Source organism: Aphis gossypii, chromosome 2, assembly GCF_020184175.1.
Source record: "Aphis gossypii isolate Hap1 chromosome 2, ASM2018417v2, whole genome shotgun sequence".
Lineage (NCBI taxonomy): Eukaryota > Metazoa > Arthropoda > Insecta > Hemiptera > Aphididae > Aphis > Aphis gossypii.
The window spans coordinates 14707587-14730341 of record NC_065531.1 but is presented as its reverse complement, the minus strand read 5'-3'; the positions used below and the strand labels follow the sequence as shown (position 1 = coordinate 14730341).

The window sequence follows — 22755 nt, the reverse complement described above, 5'->3', positions numbered from 1 at the left end:
AATAATTAATTTAGTATCTCATTATTACTCAGCATAGGAATTTACAATGTATAATATTAATAATATTACATATTATATAACTATCGATTCTGGGGCATGGCGTGGCGCAGTAAACACGCGTGTTAAGCTAGCGACTCCGTTGCTAGTTACCAGATGGGTGACCCCTTGGGAATGTTAGCAACACACATGCCATGTCCTACCTAACCTTAATCGTAAAGATAAATAGAATCCAGCTAAAATCTCTCCTAATATAAAAAAAAATAGTAATTATTTATTATGCGTTATAGTAATAAATATATAAATAATAAAAATATATTAATATTGTTATAGTGGCTTTGAGCGCCTTCGTTATTTTTATACATCAATATTCAGGTACTCCCATAGTCCAATGTATATATTATTAATTTAGGTATAAAAATGTAATGCTTTTTTTTATAATTCGTCTACAAATTGCGAAGGTCAAATGACAAAAAAAACTTGTCAAATAATAATTATATTTTACATCCTAACATCGGATGTACAAACAAAAAAATACAAATCATTTTCAAAACCGGATTATAATCAGGATATTATTGTGGTTACCAAAGGTATGCCAGATGCGAATTTAAATTTTATTAGACCGCAAACCAAGAAAGCACTACATTATATTATTTTAATTTTTTCTGCTACAATATAATGTAAATAATATGGAATTTATTAGAATATTATAGTCGAAAATCAAATTTTAAGACTCTATAGCCTATACTCTATACACTCTATAGTCTATATTATACTTAGTACTTGAGCCTTATGTATAAAATCATGCCATAAGTTTTAGGTCCAAAGACTCCCTTTCCCATTTGGAAGTCCTAATTGTAGGCTAACAATAACATCGTTAATCATGATACCTAGGTGGTTTTTAGCAAGTGTTTATAGTTTAAAGTTATTTTCTAATTACAATAATAAATATTATTTTAATTTAAATATATTATATAGTTACTACTAGGATACACGTTGTATTATCTAAATATATTTGATAACGTAACGAACATAGTGACATACCTACGTTCGTATGTCATATATATAAAGTTATAAGAGTGATATAACAAGCCTGCACTGATAGTAAAAAAGTAGCAATGTGAATATCATCCCTCACACCTAAATCAAAAAACATCATTTTATTAAAAGAGGTGATCGTTTGGGGCTTGGGCGAGTGAATAATTTTAACTTTACTATATAATATATATAGTGTATATTATAGTGGCTTCTAGAGCTCTTACAGTAAAAATGTCTTTCATATTGCAACTCAGCGTTTTTAATAACATAAAAATTGTGGCCATGTTTTAATTTTGGGATTCATACTAACTAAAAAAAAAAATATTTATTATTATCTAATAACAAAATAAAATATTCCTAGCCAATATTTATATTTATGTATTTTTTTTATATACATTTTTTTCCCCTTTATCTACTTTGATGTATATTTATAGAGGTATAATATATAAGTACATTTTTAATTATTTGAACATTTTTTTTTAACTTTTGTTTAAAAAAATATCTGTAGTTTAATCATCACAAATTTGAACATGACTACTAAATAATATCAAAGATAATTATAATTATAAATATATCAATATCTAACAATAATGAAGGTTGGTTTAACTATTTACTATTAATAATGTAATAGTAATAGTATAACGATGTAGTGATAATAGAAAAATACTAATAATAATAATAGTTAATGCACGTTTTATCTGTCATGTATGTGTAGTTATTGAAGAAGGTCGTGAGGACAGTCCCGTTTATAGTCAACGTTGAGGATGTACGTGAAGATTATAATAAAGTGAATACGTTTAGTTAAACCACAGTGATCCTTGAAAATGTTTGGATAAAGTTCTAATGTAGTATTAGTTTGTTTGGATTTGGAAATATTTAACTAAGTTTAAATTTCTTATAAATCAAAAGCATAATATTATGTTATTATTATTCTAAGTACCTACTTAGTGTTGAAACATTTGTATTTTATTAATATTAAAGGTCATACATTATTCCTAGATCGGGTAAGTATATAAATTAGTAGTAGACGTAAATTTTGTTAATAAATATCTGAAGACAGAATTTTTTTGTCCTGTAATTTTGTAATTTTGCTTATTTAGAATACAGGGTAAGTATAACACTTATTGAAGTTTGATTGAAAAATGATGCTGCTACGTCCAACTCTCAACGTTCACTAGTTATTTTAGTCAGTCTTCTGTATAATGCATACTAATTATTACTTTTATAATATAGTGGTTAAAACGTAAGTGATTTTTTGCGTGTTTAATTAAATATTGTTAATGAGGTATAAAATGAGGTATAATGGATTTTTAAACTATCAATAGTAGTAAAGGGGCAAGTGATTACTTGACAATTTTAAGCATAGAAAATTAAGAGAACATTTTTTTTTTTTTTGAATTAATTATAAATTATAAAGTATATATAAACATATACATTATAAAATAAGTATGCGATTTTATTTTATCGACCTTTTTGAGGTCAAAATCAAAAGTGTGCTATTTTTGCATACAAAAATTTTAAAAATTGTGTGGTTTTATCTGTCAAATGAGTGTGATTTTAACCTACTAAAAGTGTGCGGTTTTGTTCTGTATATTTTATCGCAAGTGTGCGGTTTTAGGAGTCAAAGATTTTACTAATGGTTGCCAAGATAAATTTCCATTATCAATTTTGACAATTTTTAATTGAGTGAATGTACTGTTGTAATTAAGGCTAATTATAACTCACATGGTTTTGAAAACATTAATTAGAATCCTAAAATATTTTTACAATAAAGTTAGTATACATATTTTTAATATTTAGTACGTATGTAAAATACATACAATTGTCTAATATATTTATAAAGAACTTTGACTCACTTGTAGATACCAAATAAAGCCAGGAGAATTTAAAAATAAAGAAGTAAGATAGGATATTGATAAGCCTGATAAAGTGCTTAAATGATCTTGTAAGTTTGTAGTTATCGCTTCAATATCGCATAAGCCACAAGAGCGATTCACTATATAGATACTCGTATAATCGTGACGCCCGCAATGAGGACGATATTTGTTCGAGGTAACTAGAAGATTGTCAAAAAAGTAAATATTTTAATTATATAGGAACAAGTTTAGAGCCTTGAGATAAGTACATCAGCAAAAAAAATATTTTAAAATGTAATTTTTACACTGATTATTTACCGTAGCATTACTTCTGTCATTTACATTTTTTTTTTTAATTTGTAATATTTGTAGTTAATAATCTATCCATTATAAGACACTATATCAGTCCGATGTTCAGGATTTTTTCACGGAGGGGGTTATGAAAAAAATAATAGTATATTATACATTTATATTAATTCTTAAGTACATGAAAATTGTTTATTAATTATTGGTTTTCGATCACACATTATATTTCAGAAGCCTTGCAGAAGTAACTTCCTTCTAATTCAATAAAATCAATAACTGTTAATGACCTAGACACAAAAAAAAATAAGGAAGGTTGAACCTCTCCCCAGTCCCCCCCCTGAGACGGTCATGCGCTATTCGAGAAGACTGTGGCTTGCAGTGTATACTTGCAATTTTTCAAAGATTATTATTACGTTAATTTAACATCTATACGTATAAAATCCTCTGTTCTCTTTTGTAGATTAAGTCAAAATAAGAGCTACAACATTATGAGGAAAAAATCAGTAAGTCGGATGACTCCCCCTCCCCAATTAAATCTACTCAATTGACTAGTTCTATCTATACCTATACATTATATAGGAGACATAGGCAGGTGACACATTGAATAAAGCGGCATGGCGCACGGAGAAATGAATTCTTATTTTAAGCAATACAGCTAACAGGACGCATTAGCAGCTACAGCTCATATATTTTGTTCACAATTAATACATCTATATAATAGAAAAACAATAATATCGCTATTTTTATTTTTTAATGAGTGAGTTTTCTCTTTGTCGTTTTGCAATACATCATCGTTCGCTGGGCGAGAAAAATAGTATCACTGGTTTGTTTTATAGATATTAATATTAAATCGTTAGATATTTAGATTGTTGTACAGATATAATGTCGTCGATTCGTCACGATAGAAAAGTAATTTTATTTTACATTGTGCGGATGTCACACAGTAGGTATATATACTATCTAAGTAGGTAGTAGGTATCAATTTATAATTTTTATTGTTATTGCAAGTCTCGAGTTGCCATTTTTAAAAGAAATTTTAACAATAAGCGCATACTGTCGCATTCTATCCTCTATAAATATGTACCTATTATTATTTATTACATTCGTTATGAAACACCTCAAGTACTTAATCAATATTGTTGTTTAAATAGGTACCAATCCAATTGGTGTTGTCACGTGCCCACGTTGGTTATTTGGTATGTACTTATACTAACCTACCAAACTTTTAATTTAGTAATTCAAGGGCACCAAAGTCCAAAATTTTACCCGTGACATTAGACACCCCCACATAAAATTTTGACACACACCCATTTCTTATAATTACCATACCATACACGACACACTAACTATAGTTTTTATGTAATTTGTTGGATAAAATTTTATTGCCAACAATTAAAAATTACACACAAAAGAATAAAATACATCAGTTTCTTTATTATATAACTACTAAAATTTTCTAAATTTATACATTCAATGACAAAGATCATTTCCTGCTTACTAAATTCACCTATGACAATTGACAATTGTCATGAATCATCTCATAGCCCATAGGTAAATATATATTTTAGCGCCACTGCTAGCTTTGAGCTGCGTTGCGATACAATTTGCAGACTCTCTTTTTCGTTAATTATTGCATTATCGAGCGCTGATTGAGTCACAACTCCAATCGCTGCTGATTCCGCTGGTTTAATAATTTTAAAATATTAATAATTTGTTTCAATATTAAAATTTACAAACTATATAAAATAATAATACTTGTCAAACGTGAAAATATTTGAGGTCCTGTCCTTCCAATAGCCTATGTACTCGTACATCCCACATAATTATGTTGTATATTTTTAACTGTAAATAATATATAGTTAGGTTTGAACAAAAATTTTTCAATGTATTTATGAAATGAAATGACTTAACAGTTGAACGAAAATGTTCCGAAGAAAAAAGTCAAGGTGGCCGATAATAAATGTATTTGATACACCGTCCACCGAAATAAAACGATTTTGACTACTTTAAAGTACTACTTTAATTAAATGTTTAAAAGAAACAAATAATAATAAAATATAAAATAAGTTAAGTTACCTATGTTTGTGATAGAATGGTTAATAATTTAACCCATTGATATAGAAACAAAAAAATATGTTTTAAAGATAAAGATTCTCTAAAAGAAATATACATCCATTTTCGTAACTGCCATAATCTAATTCAGCAATTGTATTGCCTTGAACAGCCACATCGGCTGACTGAAACAATATTCCACAAATCTGTAAGAAAACAAAAATAGTATATGATAGCGCTATCTCGCGGTAACAAAAAAGTAAGCAGCCACGAGCATATTTTCTTCGCATATTGTGTTATGTTGCATTCAAATTTAATAAATTGCTATGACAAAGCCACGGTCTTAGAGTAAGTAATGACTAATAAGTAATTTCACTTTTATAAATCAAGATATAAGAAGTCAAATCTTAATTTCAGAAACACTTTAACTCATTTTTATTGGTTTGGTATGATTTTATTTTTTTATATTGAATATATTATAGCTACCTATACAATTTTTAAGTTTTACACAATCTTGCTGATACCTCTTGGTTTCGGTGTAAACTTGGATCAAATATATTCGGCGCTGAGATTCCTACGTCCACACATATGATATGAAGAAGAATTAGAATATTTTAGAGAAGTCAAATCACCAAAGTTTTACAGGTACAATCTAATTGAAATGCGAATTTAATTTTTGTTAATTTATTATATTTATTTTACTGCAGAAATCTTCTTATGTTACGCAAAACTAGTTTGAAAATGGATAACAAGTTTAGTGCTCACTCCACAGAGTATTTTCTGAAACTAGTGGTTCAATATCTTGTTAAAAATGTTGAGGACCATCGCAGGTAAATATTAGTTTTAATTTTAATTTTATTGCTCAACAGATTCATAACAACTCTTTTTTTTTTGAAATTTTAATACAACTAAAAATTTTTTTTACTCCTACTTTTTAGTCTATATAATCTACCTGTATTTAAACTATTTTGTAATTATAAGCAAAATAAATATTTTACTGGGATTAGTTACAAAAAAATTTAGAGATCATCCCGTTACCTTTATGTACCTATTTGTTCATCTCTACTTATTGGTCTTTAAATAGGTTTATCCCAGTTTAGTACGTCGTGTCGTCGTTTGTTATTAATTTAACTCTTACAATATCAGGGCAGCCAGACGGAATTAAAGAATGCATTTAGAGACCTGGTCGGCTGACTAGATCCGGACGGCACACCCGAAAACTCGTCTGAAGCCCTTCCAAGTCGCGGCGAATATCCGTTTTCGACGTGGAGCGGGTTGCAATGCTGTTACATCCGGATCTAGCTCTCCAAACGCGTTCCTCAATTCCGCACCTTTGACCGGTACCGCGTCCTATCCGACCACCATATCTTGTCGTACCTACGTCGCTTTTTGCAAAAAATGTCAACAGCCGCTACTTGTTCGAGAGTGATAGACTCGACCGGCTGCTCAGGATCTTCCTCGGTTGACGGTGCGTCTCCGTAGGGCAACGAATAGTCATTAAAGCACACTACATCCATAAAATCTTCAATGACTTTAATGATGATGTCATCGACATCGTTAGTGTTTTTTTTCTGCTGCAGAAGTGATGTTATCAGTTGCTATACAGACCTAACTCAAGTTGATCGATTGCTAGTTGTAAGACTGCCCCGATATCATTCACGTCCGACATCGTATTACTGTTAATTTTTTAAAGCGTGTTACGCAGGTAGGATGTACGAATATAGGTAGTGTTTTATTCGTGAAACTCGAAATCGATAATGAATTTATTATGAATATTGCTCGACACCGAGAAAACTGAAAATCTCCTAGACGAAAAGTTCATATAGGTAATATAGATTCCAAGCCAACGACGTATGAAGTCTTTCGGGATCGCTCGACTGTTTTTTTTTTCAAAGACTATGATTGTCAACTACCTATTGACTATTTAAGTTTATTATAATATTTTAACGGGGATGTCAATTTATGAACTGCGCCCGTTTTATACTTTTAGGTGGTAAGTTAAAAAAAATTTGAACTATTGCGACTCGACAGTATTTATAATTGTTTTAAACAGGTGAAAAGTCTGTAATCCGTGGTACACACTACATTGATACCTACTAAAATTTAATGTATTTTTTTTGAGTAAAAATATTTTTAAAAATATAAACTTTGAACTAATAATAAAACATAATCGTATGCTTGAGATGTTACAACAATAATCTCCATTCAGAGAGAATTTAATAGCAAAACTCATGGTAAAATACTAAAAAAATAACCCAGGATATTCCATTATACTTTTAAGTATTAAAATAAAAACTTCGTTTTAGAATAGTTTGACAGACTTATAAATAGGCATGGGGGCCCATTGGGTGGGGCAAGATAGAGTAATTGTCCCCCCCCCCTGGGCAAAAAATATTTAAAACTTGTAGTTCAATAAATATTACCATAATATTATTATTATCTTTAATACCTTACATTTGAGAATTTTATTATTTTGACCCCCCTAAAATATTACTTATGGGCGACCATGTTAATAGGTATAGGTTTCGGGTTTCAATGGATGTTTGGGTGCTCAATAACAATGCATTCCAACTTCCATGTAGGTACATAATTAGTTTTATGCGACAGATACTTCAATGATTGAATGATTACAATTTATCTCGAATTTTAGGGCTATTTTATTAATTTTAATGCATATAAAAATGTATAAATAATTAGGGAATTCAAAACATTATATTAAAGAACAATAATTGTTTATGAATTGTACAATACTATTTTATTCGTATTGAATATCTGCTCTAATACTTTTCAAGTATAGGTATCTAATGAGTTTCGGATGAAAATAGCTGTTCGATTTTTCAATGTGATTACGTCTACGATTACGATGTAGTGTCTTACTCAAACAAATAAAAACTAATTGATCAGTATTTCATTTTTGTATAATTGTTAATTTAGTTCAAATAAAGAAGTGTTAAGAAAATACGATAAAGTAAACCATAGTTTTACTCTCGCTTATGTGCCTATCAAAAATTTGGGTGATTTTTAAAGGTATTTTAAGTTATTTCTCTTGATAATTTTTTAGACATAGTAAGTTTACAAACCTATTCGTTAAATAATATATTTTATTTAATTTTTGTAATAATAGTGATATCCCAATTATTACTAATAAAAAAATCAAAACCTTATAAAATTATAACTTCATTTTAATATCACGCCTCAGCGTAAAGAACACGTTATAAAAATATATAATTTTTATATCAAAAAATTAAGACCAATGTCAGGACTCAGGAATTAAATATTGTATAAATACCAAATAAATAGCATTGGTAATGCAATATAGGAAAATAAGTGATTTTATTTTCAATAATTATCCAAATATTTTATTTTTAATACTAGATTAAGTTAACTAATTTCTTATTGTTTCATTTATTTAAAAAATGTAATAATTATTGTTTCATAGCTTAGTAATTATATAAAATATCTAATTTTAAAACAATACCAATCCAAACATATTGTATAGTTTGGAAAACTGACTTAAAATTACCAATATTAGAACCAAATAAAATCAATTGCTTAAAATCATTGTTTTAAAATTAAATTAATTTTATCTTATGTGACTAAATCCATAAAAAACAAAATTTCATTTTATTTTATTTTATTGCTCTAATTAGTTTTTAAAATTTTATCCAGGTTTGATTTGAATTTTGATAAAAGTTGTACATATTTGGTTTGTTTCAATCTCAAAATTCAGGGTTCATAACATAACTTACATTAGTTTATACAAGGATAGTGATAGCCTAAAATTTAAAGAATAATATACATACATTTTTAAAACTATTAAATTTAGTACCGTGTATGAATTAATAAAGAACTCTGAATTGGATATATTTATCAATTTTATGATAACAAAAAATATAAAATAATAAAAATTGGTTTATTTTTTTTTTAATAAAGGCTTAAGTTTAATACAGCATAGAACATGATAAATAACATGTAAAATAATTTGGTCTTAAATTCAAATAGATTTAATAATCTCGTAGTCAAAGAAATATTATGAGAACATGATATTAACACAAATATTTGTTTATTTTAATATTATTTTCATCTCTTGAAACCTCGTCCTCCTCCTCCTCGTCCACCGCCACCACCAAAACCTCGTCCACCGCCAAATCCTCGTCCTCCACCGCCTCCACGGCCACCACCACCACCACGTCCAAAACCACCACGGCCTCCTCCGCCACCACCACGACCGAAACCACCTCCTCCACGACCACCTCCTCCTCGACCACCACGTCCTCTTCCACCGCCACCTCTACCTCTCTGACCGCCAGGTTGAGGTAAAAATTTCTTCAGTGGTAACAGTTTTGCTGGATCAATGTATAACTAAAACATGAAACAATTTTAATAATTTGAAAATGTATAATGCACTCAATAACAAACTAAAAAATTATAATTACCTTGTCATTTCCTTTGAAAGATTTTGCTTTAATTTCAGAGTTTAACTTAATGGAAACAAAATAATCACTGTATGTGCCAAATATTTCATCTATTTTTCCAATTTGTTGTTTATTAGCAAAGTATATAGGTGCATTAAAGTATGGAACGTCTTCCATTTCAGCTTTGCAAATAATGTCATCTTGACAAGCATGAGTAAAATAACCCAGAGGTATTACCTATAGAAACAAAAGAAATAATAATCACAATGTTTTATTATAAATAACCAAATTAATACATAAAAACATTATCTAATTGATTATGATTATACACAACTTTACTACATATACATATTAAATTGTCTTCAGTTTAAAAGTCTTTCAACTTAAAGTTTGATCATGTATCAAAAGGGTATTTTATTGTGCAATATTTTTTTTTTTTTGAATAATGTCTTAGTGTTTAAAAGGTCACTAATCAGTATTACCTAGTATAAAGTATCAATTACAACTCAAATTTTAAAGCGTGAACGATTAGTATTTGTGATTAGAACTTATGTCTGATAATGTATGATATAGTAGCAAAATTATTAATTTGGTTTATATTCTTGTCAATTTTAATTTACTTTCTATAACATAATATACAAACGATTCATGGACACTTTCCATGAATAACATATAAATTAACATTTTTTAAAATAAATTATATTATTCTTACAAGATAATAATAAAAGATATAATATGCATGGGGAAAGGCATTGGACAGGAAAATGGCAGATAGAGAAAGTGACTTGATACTTACAAAAATTACATAAAAGCACTCATACGTAGAATTACAAAGTAGGATTTGTATTATAACCGATCACTTATCATAAGTCTATACCAGATCTTTGTGAAATTATTTTTACCAGTATTAATACAGGGAAAGAAGTGTTGTAAAAAATAATCTATCTGATCTATGAAATTAACCAATGAAAAAAATGTAAAAATTATTATTCATACTTCTTCTGGTGGTCCTTGTTCTGCAAACCTATTAAAACCACCTCTTCCACCACGGCCTCCACCGCCGCCACGGAAATTACCGCCACCGCCTCCTCGGCCACCTCCGTCACCTGAAATTGTATAAAAGTATTTTATTTTATAGTCCTAACTAAGTAGTGGCAGTAAGTACAAACAACACAACAAGTAGAAGTCAATAATAAAAATAAGAATACTTAAATACATGGATCAAAATTAAAAATAAGTTAGAAATAAATATAATTATTTTAAAAATAATTACAGTCTTCGAAATGATTTTCAAGACAATGTCAAGTTTAAAGCTAATAATATTATGGAATCGCACGACGCATAATCAACGAAAGGTGCTTAAAACAATATTACGTGATTTACCTCGGCCTCGAAAACCGCCACCTCCTCCTCCGCCGCCGCCACCGCCTCCGCGGCCGAAGCTGTTTCTGTTATTGTTGTAAGACATCGAAATTCGGAATCAGAACAATAGTATAATGAAAATTGAGTGACATACGGTAATTTAAAAAACAAAAAAATCACGTGTTTATGTTTGCCGCTTGGGGCCGGTTAGGCAAACACGTGAAACGACTACACGCAGCTTATCAACAACCACCACAGCGTTGGTGATAAGATTCAATGGTAACTCGTGGTAATAACTATAAACCACTTCTCGAGTTGTAAACACGAAGACACGGGAGTAATTAATAATTCGTCGAAATGGGACCACGGATATTGATACTATAATATCTATACACATGCACAACAACAACATCGTTTACCGTACCCATAGAAATTATATATGTATGTTTGTTTAATGATTATGGCCGTCTTAACAAGCCCAACAACCCACGTCCTGCACTATCACACTACAATATGTTCATATCGCTTATCCGAAATCCAAATAAATCACTAATCAGTAATCAGGATTCTTAAACGTATCGTTGTATCAAACATCAGCCATTATGATTTTTTCGCGGCGTTCGTTGGTGATTATACAAGACGTGCACGAGTATGTCGTATGATCGTTTCACGTTCATTAGCAGCTCTGCGCAACCGTCAGAAATCCAGTAAAGTTCGACTTGAAGTTTTCGCGGCCAACGCAATCCGGTATTTAATTCGACAGCACTACACGTCTGATTCAGAGCCAGTCCAGTTTTGTTACGAACGAAATAAACGGTTATAATAAATGTACGACCATGGACGACAAGATTGAACTCAAAACCGAGCATTCGTTGCCGACCAAGACCGAACCGACCGACGAAGACATGGCTTTACCGCTGACCAACAATGAGGCAGTATGTCTTACCAATAATGAACAAATATTGAACTGTGAACAGTCGTCGGTCAGTGAATTCAACAGCATAGACCATTCCAATATACAGCAGACCGCCAAAGACAAGATAGTTACCAGCTCTCAATATCTCGCTGCCCAAACTTCCATTACAGACATGAGTGAAAGTAACTATAATAAATTAATACTATACTACTATTAACTTATTAACAAGTATACATTAATAGTATATAAATAAGATGCGTGCAATTAAAATATTTCCCTTAAAGATATAAGTATAAGTAAATCAACAAGTGATTACATAACCAAGTAAAATATACATATTATATTCAACTATGCTTTAAGTTTTAAACAAATTAAGAGAATTTTATCAATTAAGTTAATATTCAAAACACATTTTTTATAGTTACTAATCGTTTTATATTGGGTTCTGCAAATATCAATCATACCAATATCGCTCTCTTTTTCCAATTAGTATGTGAGAAATATTTAATTTTTTATTCAATTTTTATTTCAGAATCTTGGGAAACTCATGCCATTACTCCTCCTGCATTGTTCCAAACAAATTCTGAAATTATATTACACGGTCCTCATAAAGAAGTTCATGGTTCAACATCTGAAGGAACTACATTAATTAATTCTGATAGAGAAATCAAATTGGTATATATTGATTTATATATATATATATATTTGTTAAGATTAAAATTTGTAGATTTATTTTTGTTTAGCCTACAGAAAATAAGGAAAAATCAATTGACAATTTATATCCTGAATATGATTACATTTTTTGTATTGCAGCTATAAGTAGGATAACACCAAATAGTTCAAAACTACTTGCGGTATGTTATACATTTTTGAATTTACTTAAATCTTTTTTTCATATTTTATATACAAAATATTCTTGTAATATGACCAACAGGTACCTTATTAAATATAATATATATAGGAAATGTTTTTAAAATATATAAAAAAGTATATTAAAATATTAAAAATTTTATAAAAGAAAAAAATAGTTCAATAAATAACTATTATGCGCCATTCCTTTGGTAACAGATTAGTTTTATCTATGATACAATCACTACAGAAATAAGTATATGTATAAATAATATATTATATTTATTTTATATATCTGTAACAATCACGGATTGAGAGTAACAGAATGATCCATAGAGTAATATTATATTATATTGTTATAATACTTTATGGAATGACCACCATTACTAATGCGATAACAAAAAAAGAGATAATTGAATGATTATAAAAAAAATATAAAATTATAACTCGAGAAATTAAGTATTTAGGTGTATGGTTTTTTTTCAGCAATTTTTGATTACATTGTAAAATATGAAAAATAGGCTAAATATTCTCTAATGTACAAAATATGCTTTAATATGAAAAATAAATTTTCTCTTACCAACTCTGTGGTGAATGAATTGTCCACATTTTTCATCCTCGTAAAATTGCATAAGCCAATAAAAATATGTAAAAACCTTAAGATCCGCTCTCTAGTTAAAGGTAATAAACCATAAACATTAGAATTACATTTATGACTCATTTAACTAACATTTTTATAATACCTTCAACAAATTTTATATGCTTCTTTTACACTTCAATATGACCAAAACAACTTACTGTTTTTTGTTAGGACTATTACAAATGATTTTGGAACTAATAGCTATTTGGAGTAAAATGATTGGGACACTAATTTAGTTTTTAGTTTTTGTACAATAATTATTAAATAATAAATATGTTCATATATTTTAAAATCAATTTTTTTTTAGATATTTTACATGTAATATTCAATATTACCTATTTATTTGTATTTTAGATATCAAAAATTGATTCAAACATTAAAGTTGATATTAAGTCTGATGTATCTTCTCTTAATGGTTATGCAGCTGATCATTCTAGTTCATCAAATTCAACGTAATTATTAATAAATATTTTCTAATCAATTTTATTTATTTATTTAAATATATAGTTAACACAATATATTATTTACAGTCATAAAGACCTGTTATGATTTATAATTACTGTAAATTTTTACTATTTTAATTGTTTAAGAATGCTATATTAATATTTAATAATGTATTTTATTTTTTTAGTTGTGGCCATTTAATTGAAGAGCCATTTTTGGTACCAAAAGCTCCACGAGATTCATTTATATCATCATCTAGTAGTGCTTCATCAACTGGAATACTTTTACAGCAATCAAAATGTAACTATAACTAATTTCAACCAATAATTTTCCTACTTGATTTTATCAATATAGATTATGTTATGACTATCTGATTTTCAAAAATACTTAAACCGCATCACATTTTGTTTTAAATTGTGTGATAAACCAAGGGATAAACCCATCATTTTCCTGCATGTTTTATTAATTAAATCCACTAATATTTTTTTAATAAATTCATATTTTATTAAGTATGGATCACTTGGGTACAATAAATTCATATAAATATAAAAATTCATAAAAGTGTTATTTTATAGGTCTTATTTTACGTATAAAACAATAATAAATATTTTAATCTACATTTATTTATTCTTAACTATTCATAATTTAATATATTATATAATATATATATATATATATTATAACAAATGCAATTTTCTAAAAAAAGTCACAGCTCTATTTATAACTGTCATGGTATATTTTATATTTCAGCCAAACATAACAATATTTTACTATCAAAAAATGTATACACTTATCCAGAAAGTTTAACTTGTCATAAGTGTAACTATGTTTATCCACGGGTTACAGAAAATTGTATTGCTAGTAGTATGGATAATAAAGATTTCCAGAATGAACCACAAACTAAAACTCGGTAAAAAAAAATTAAAATTAGTTCAAATCTTAGTTTTAAAATATTTTTATTTTATAGTGCTGGAAAGACAAGACAAAAAAGAAAACCCAAACAAAATAATGATAGTAGTTCAAAAAAAATATTAAAAGTATGTGTCTTACTTAATATATTATAATAAAATAATTCATAATTATTATATAGATAAATTATTATAGTTTTATAACACTAAGCGCTCTAAACATTTTAATTAATTGTTTTTTTTTTAGAATACAAGACAACAAAATTCTGAAAATGTTTTCAATGAAAATAAGGATGTTAAAATAGAGGAACCTAAATGTTATGATACTCCAATTAATTCTGTTGAAAATACAACAAGTGATCCTGTTACATTTAAAATAGGTTTGTGGAATATGATTATTATAAATAATTATCAGGTAATTTTAATTTCATTATTTTTCTTTTACAGGGGATAAAATATTTGCTTACTGGATGGCAGATAAAATGTTTTACCCAGCCGTTATAATTGATACTGCACCCCCAAAATTTAAAGTAGAATTTATATCTGACTACTATATAAAACTATTAAATTCTGATTGTCTTGTACATAGTGAAGCTCTAAAAATTGGGACTCTTGTTGCAATATTTGATACTGTTTCCCAAGAATATAGAGTTGGTGAAATTGTTACTATTAATGAGTATGTTTAGCATATTTTATTCAACAATATAGTGTTTATAATCATATTTAAGCTATATATGTAACATTATTGTTTACAGAGTACCCAATGGTGACAAAACATTTACTGTAGACTTAAATTCAGAGGTGGTCGTTGTTCCTTTTGATAAACTAGTATTGGATGTTGAAAAAGCAAGAAAGTTACAAGATAAAACTGTATTAAAAAATTATCATAGACTTAGCTTGTGTATGTAATTGCATTAATATTAATTGTTATTTATTAACACTTCTCAATTAACATCTAATTAGAAATAATTGATTTTTTTATATCAGCTAATGTATCTGAAGGAAAAAGACTTCGTTTATCCCGATCAACTAGTACAAAAAGTAAAACTACAGTAAATGAATCTAGTAAACGTAAGAAAACTAAACAAGATGCTCCAGAAACAACCAATAGAAAAAAACGAAAATGCCTATTTCCTGAAGTACCTGATCCTAGAAACATTCCTAGTACAAGCACTGGAATTACTGGAGATGATTATGATGAAGGAAACTTCCAAGCTGCTTCATCAGATTCAGACTTTGAGTAAGATATTTTTTTGTATTATTATTTTGAGATTTTTGACGTAAACATTTTATATTTACATCTTTAATATAATACAGTGGTCTTGAGAACTCCAAAAAAAAATGTTTGTCTCTAGGGAATTCCTTTACAAAGAAAACTATATTTGCTACTCGAAAAATATATAAGGTGAATTCATTTTTACCTCCTTTGAAATTCGAGTTATCGAGACTCTAAAATATACAATATATTGATTATAGTTATTATTTATTAATCATTGTTATATTTATATAATATAAAGTAAATAATATATATAACTTAAATATTTACAAAATACAAATAATATGCAACATTACTATAAAAATGTTGATAATGATCAAGATTTATTTCTTACACAAAAATATAAGAATAAAGTAATTTTAAAATTTGCCCCTTTTTTAAAGGCTCAATTATTTACAAGAATCTTTTTATCTCAGATGTCTTAGTTTAAGATTTAATTTAGTAGATATTATGTTAATTGTTGAGATTATTAATAATCATACTGTTCAGAAATAATAATATTGCTCATCAATATACATACAATATACTTATTTTCTTTAACCTTTCCTTATTATAAAATTGTAAAAAGCAAACTCATTTCTTCCAAAAGCTCTTCAATTAACCAATACAATTTTCTCTGCACTTAATTTTTTTGAATTTTACATGTAAGATTTTTTTTAAAACTGGTACTTCATTGTTTCTTTTGAATACTTATAAGATTAGCTGTCACTAGTTTTATACTTTTATGTTGTCAAACTATTGTTGTCATTTTTCTAATGTGTATCTTTAGTTGTATATTTTACATTTTCGTTAAATGTTACATGCCCATTGAATTTACTATAAATAAATTAATAAATATTTTATTGTTATTTAAAGGCACAGAATAATTACTTGTAAAATTTTATTCCTTGCCTTTTTTTATATAATAACTACATTTTTAAACTATCTAAATACCTGTTTATTAAATCTTAATGAAATATTATTATTTATATTGTTATCTAGTCACGTAAGGGAAGATTTAACGAATGTGAACATGGCTCAATTAAAAAACTCCGACATTGATAGCGAGTATTCATCTCCTGACAAAATTAACCGTACAGTTGTGTCTCCCCCCAATAAATCTATAAAAATATTTGAGAACTCACACTTTATTATCTCTTATTCTAAATATAAACGGATACCAATGTCTAATGACAGTGATCAGGGTACTGATCATGAAATCAACCAACGTAAGTATAAAATTAAAATAATACATTAGTTGTATAATGTATTTTCAATTATTTTACTAAATACTTAATTTTACTTTTAGATTCACATTATTTCAAACCAGATAAAGTCCATAAAAAGTATCTCGAATCCCTAATATATAAGCATGGCGGTGCTGTTCATAGGTACTTGAATGTGTTACCAAAGTCCTGTTACAAATGTTCATACATTATTACTGATACTCCTTCACAAACTTGTAATTTTTTATTGGGTTTGAGTCTTGGTATACCAGCTTACCATCATAGATGTATTGAACATGCTATTTCTCAAGTACGTCGACATTTATTTTTAGTTATTTAATTTTTTTTATACTTAAATAAATGTATAATTGAATGAACATATATTACCTTGTGTACTCATAAGGTTAAGTAAATTTACATTGCATACATAAAATGCATTTTAATGCTTTGATTATTATTTTATTTTTTGTTTTCATCAATTACTGTACCCTATGAAGGCATTTAAAATGTTGAACAGTATTATGTTGTCAAATTTTAGTTCATATTGTGTTTACAAAGTTCTATACAGACTATCTCAGTCAACAACCGTCAACTGTGATATTGCCCAATAACTGTCTATGTGTAGTCAACCAACTTAATAGTTATTTTTAGAATAAAACTCACTCAGTAATTAGTCGACTCTTACATTTTTACATGTGATTGTTCAATGTTTTTTAATTTTTTTATGTTGTGAAAAAACTCAAGAACATGTATTTGTTAGGCTAATTTTATATGGCTATACTAGCCACATGCATCAAATACTACAAGGTACTTAATTAATTAACATTTTGTAGCATTATTATTTAAAAATGTTATTTTAATAGTTACAATTTATTATCTTTTATACTTGAAAATGTCAATAATAACTTAAAAAAAAGTATTTAAGTTAATACTAATTTAGAAGTCTAAATAAACTTATTGCGGAGTTTATCATATATGTTGTTTTGATAAATTAAATATTTATGAGTTAAAATACCAATTTAATAAACATTTAAATATAAATTTTAAATAAATAGTTTAATAAATAATTTCTACAGCCTTTTAGTTTATTATATAGTATACAATGTTATATAGTGTAAATTCTTTCATGCAGTTTAATATATAGTTATATTTCAGATTGTTAATTTTTTTATTATTTTATTTTAGAAAATGTCATTTTCCGAGTTTTTAATAAAGAATGATGTTAAACCTATACCAAATGGTTGGTCAGTTGAAAAGAAAGAAGTTATTTTCCGTTCACCTGATACTGTACACTCAAATATATTTTCTGATTATGTTATATATGTAGCTTTATCAGATGAACCTAAAAATAACTTTTTTTCCAGTTTGTTAAAATTTTCTGGTGCTATTGTGTACACTATCAGTAAAAAAGGTACGTTAACTGAATTATAATATGTATCAAATAATTGGTATTAACAAAATTGTATTTATGGATATTGAAAATATAATTGTTTGTTTATTAGGAGCGGTAAGTCTGCCATTAATACGCCACATGACTGTAATTATTACTGACGACCATTGTCCGAGCACAATCATGAATCAAAAAATTCCCAAGCTATCAACTTTATGGATAGTTCAAAGTTTAATATGCGAATCCCCACGTCCTTTTGATGCCCACGAGAGTTATATCGCAATAAGCGATACAAGCGATTAAACAAGTACCCAACAATTATTGCTTGACGATAAGATTTGATATTTTATAACTAATTAAATGTTAATAAACCATTTTCAAATAACTAATTTATTTTTTGGTAAATTGAAAAAATAAACACCGATGTATATTTTTATACATTTTTGAATTATGTATAAATATTATTTTTTGATGTTATGTTGTGTAGTATAAGTTATTATAAAAATATTGATGTCTGCTCATAATAGTAAATGTTCCAATACTCTAACCTGGCATGTTATAGTTGCTAATGCATGTGCTATTCATTGTTACTAATTTTAATTTTTTTTTTTCTATGTTATCTCATTAAATTATAACAATCCAATATATTTAAACGAAAAGAACGTTTGTGGCGAAATAATGATTAGAATATTGTAAACATTGGCAATATTTGCACTACGATTATGATTTGTGTATGTTTTTCCCAAACAATTTTATTTTTGTCATTTTGTCATCATGTAGTATGATGGTACATTATTGTGTATTATTAAATAATTATGATTGTTTATAGAAATAAATGTATGTGAAAATAACATTTATTGATGTTCATTTTCAACCATTGAATAAACATTATTTTACAAGTCGTCAAAAGATTACACAGAATAACAGAATGTATACAGCCGCTGGAAAAAAATCACCAGCAGCTGGTATTTGATCACCTACGATACACACAAACCTGTTATTGCCATTTCACTCGTCAAGCATGATTGATAAATATTTCGTACAATTTTAACGCCAATCATTATCAGTATGGACTGTTCGAGTATAATACTTTAACACTATAAGGGTATAATAATTAAAACGAGCCACAGTTGATTTCAGTAAAATAACAAAATTATATTTTATTATAATATTTAATAATACCGGCTAGTGACTAGGCACATGTATCTAATACTTTCATACTCTCAATAACAAAGAACAATCATTAATTCATTATGCACATTTATAATTATTGCAGTGTATACTGAGCATTTGTATTTTGTCAATTATTTGTAAACTATATATTTTGATTTAATGATTAACAGCGCTATCGTTAAGTACATAAAATAATATATTGAATATCGCAACAATTTTTCAATCAATAATAAATAAATAATAACGACAATATTTAAATTGTAAAGCAAATGATTTATTGTTATTAGTACATCAAGTCATGGGTGATAGATATTTTTTGAACTTGAAAATAACAAAATAATTAATAAAATATGATATTATATAGTAATTAATCAACAAATGAATTGTGAAAATGAATTAATGGAAAATGACAGTTAAAAATCGATGAATGGTTTTTCTTCTAAATATGTATCACAGAAATAATGACTCGGTACTAGTAAAAACCATCATTTTCATAAAAAATCCTAGTTAAATTATACAATTACTGGGTAAAATATTACTTTTATATTTAAATAAAAAGGAACAAACACGAAAAACTCGAGAAGGTTATTGCTAATCTGTGTGGCCTAGTTTTTTCACAAAATAAATATACACAAATACAAATAATTAAAATTGATGGACCAACAATTATTACTTAACATGAAGTTAAGAAGACTCTTCAACTTTACGGCAAATTTCATCTGTAAATTCGGAGCACTTAGCTTTTCCGCCCAAATCTCCAGTTCTGTATTTGCCTTCTTTGATTGTTTCAAAACAAGCTTTTTGAATAATGTCAGCTTGGTTGTTGAGTTCCATGTGACGTAACATCATAACAGCTGATAGCAGAAGAGCAGTGGGATTGGCCAAGTCTTTACCAGCTATGTCTGGAGCGGTTCCATGGACCTAAACAAATTAAATTTGATTATAAATTGACAATTTAGTTAAATTAATGAAATCAACTAATAAATAAAATATTACTTACAGATTCAAACAAAGCACCATTGCTACCAATGTTTCCACTGGGTGTCAGACCTAAACCACCAACCAAACCAGCGCACATATCTGACAATATATCACCATACAAATTAGGCATTACCAAAACATCATAATGACTTGGATCTTGAACCATGGTCAAACATACTGTGTCTAAGTACTTTTCTTCGAATTTGATTTGTGGGTACTTTGAAGCAGCCATACGGCAGCACCTCAAGAACAAACCATCAGACATTCTCCTATAACATTTAAAATTTTCAAACATTAATCATAATGTTACACACAATTAAAAAAATATATATTAGTTTATCATACATTATGTTAGCCTTATGTACAGCAGTAACCTTGGATCGTTTATTTTCAACAGCATATTTAAAAGCAAATTCAGCTACCCTAGTCGAAGCTTCTTCTGTGATCAATTTGATGGACTGTACTACTCCTTCAACAATTTCATGTTCAATACCTGAATATTCACCTTCAGTATTTTCTCGAATTGTTACTACATCTACATTCTCATATAATGTAGGATAACCCTCAAGCGAGCGACATGGCCTTACATTGGCATATAAATTGAATTCTCTGGAAAAATATTGAGCACAAGTTGTAGTCTCAGATAAACAGAAATATTCAAAGTATATCTTATATGTACTATTATTTATAATTAGTAAATAACACTATATTTACTTTCTAAGTGCCAAGTTCAATGAGCGATGACCTTTTCCAACCGGTGTCATAAGAGGTCCTTTTAATCCAATCTTATTAGTATTTACTGATTCAATAGCTTTAGATGGTATTTTCATTGTGCCGTCTGGTGCTCTTACAGGAGTAACATCAACTACATCCCATTCAATAGGAGTCTAAAAAAAAGAAATATTTTGTTTTTATTATAACTTCAATTAATAGTTTTTTTTAAAGAAACTACTAAAACACTACTAAAGAAATTGAAAATGGTTAAAACCAATAGATTTACTTTAAATTACAATTCTAGTAACAATAATCTTTAAATTCATTATAGTCAGAAAACTTTTCAACATTCAGTCTTTTCCTGACTACCAGATCAATTATGCCGTAAAAATACAGACACACTGTTAATTTTCTATTAAATAGCTCATGGCTGAGTTCAATAAATCCACTATAGTAAAAAGCAGTAAAAAAAAAACTCCAAAAAGAACTTTTATCATTATTTTTTGTTTAGACTATGGCATGCAGTCTCACTAAATACCTACGAGATACGATTAATTTAAAATATTCTTAGATTCCTGCTTTCGAGTGAGATATAATCACTTACTTTGGCGGCTTCGAAAATCTTCTGAACAGCGGCCGAAATTTCAGGACCGATTCCATCGCCGGGGATCAAAGTCACTTTCCTGGCTTCAGAGCCATAGGAACGAGCTAGGTACTGGGTAACATTGTTCTGTCAACAAATCAACAGTCTTTTAGCGTTAAGAATGAAAATGTACACACAAAGACTATTGCGAAAGCTTTGGAAATCGACAAACAAACCGTTTTTCGTCGAGAACCAGGTACTTACGATCTTGTGAAATATCCTGTGAGCCATGGCGAATGATCGTCGGTAAGAGATGAGGTCAAAAAAGAGCTCTCTCAAAGGGTTTACGGTCGGAGAAAAATTTTCTCCTCGACTGTCCTGGCCAAAAGATAGGGTTGATCACTCGATAGTATTTTTAAAACGAAAATGGGTGAGAGGTTAAAGGAACAGATGTTTTACTGAACAGCCCAGCGACAGTTCGGTGACCGTACTCCGTAGCACTGTACGAATCGCGATTCAATACATATTTTAATACGACGGTCGGGCGATATTCGTCGTCTTTCTGTTCCATGACCGCAACGATCACACGGCGGGTAAAAGCTGGCGGCGGCGGCGACCCAAATTGAATACGATGGCAATATATTGATAAC

At 28.3% G+C, this 22755-nt stretch overlaps 3 protein-coding genes across 3 annotated transcripts; 1 reads left to right on the top strand and 2 right to left on the bottom strand.

Moving 5' to 3' along the window:
- Positions 1-9143: 9143 nt before the first annotated feature.
- LOC114123173 (H/ACA ribonucleoprotein complex subunit 1) lies at positions 9144-11282 on the bottom strand. Its single transcript, XM_027986063.2, has 4 exons — positions 11048-11282; positions 10661-10770; positions 9686-9901; positions 9144-9611 (listed from the first exon to the last, which is right to left on the bottom strand). Exons 1-4 carry the CDS (start codon positions 11130-11132, stop codon positions 9330-9332), a joined length of 693 nt encoding a protein of 230 aa, XP_027841864.1. The 5' UTR covers positions 11133-11282; the 3' UTR covers positions 9144-9329.
- A 136-nt stretch (positions 11283-11418) lies between these two features.
- LOC114123171 (uncharacterized) lies at positions 11419-19507 on the top strand. Its single transcript, XM_027986061.2, has 15 exons — positions 11419-12124; positions 12475-12617; positions 12686-12796; positions 13786-13883; positions 14063-14175; positions 14626-14785; positions 14843-14912; positions 15031-15163; positions 15231-15459; positions 15539-15684; positions 15771-16023; positions 17041-17267; positions 17348-17574; positions 18450-18675; positions 18767-19507. The coding sequence occupies exons 1-15, from the start codon at positions 11863-11865 to the stop codon at positions 18955-18957; spliced, it is 2589 nt and encodes an 862-aa protein (XP_027841862.1). The 5' UTR covers positions 11419-11862; the 3' UTR covers positions 18958-19507.
- A 281-nt stretch (positions 19508-19788) lies between these two features.
- LOC114123172 (probable isocitrate dehydrogenase [NAD] subunit alpha, mitochondrial) lies at positions 19789-22640 on the bottom strand. Its single transcript, XM_027986062.2, has 6 exons — positions 22370-22640; positions 22127-22252; positions 21523-21695; positions 21154-21417; positions 20828-21077; positions 19789-20748 (listed from the first exon to the last, which is right to left on the bottom strand). The coding sequence occupies exons 1-6, from the start codon at positions 22394-22396 to the stop codon at positions 20512-20514; spliced, it is 1077 nt and encodes a 358-aa protein (XP_027841863.2). The 5' UTR covers positions 22397-22640; the 3' UTR covers positions 19789-20511.
- Between the last annotated feature and the right edge of the window lie 115 nt (positions 22641-22755).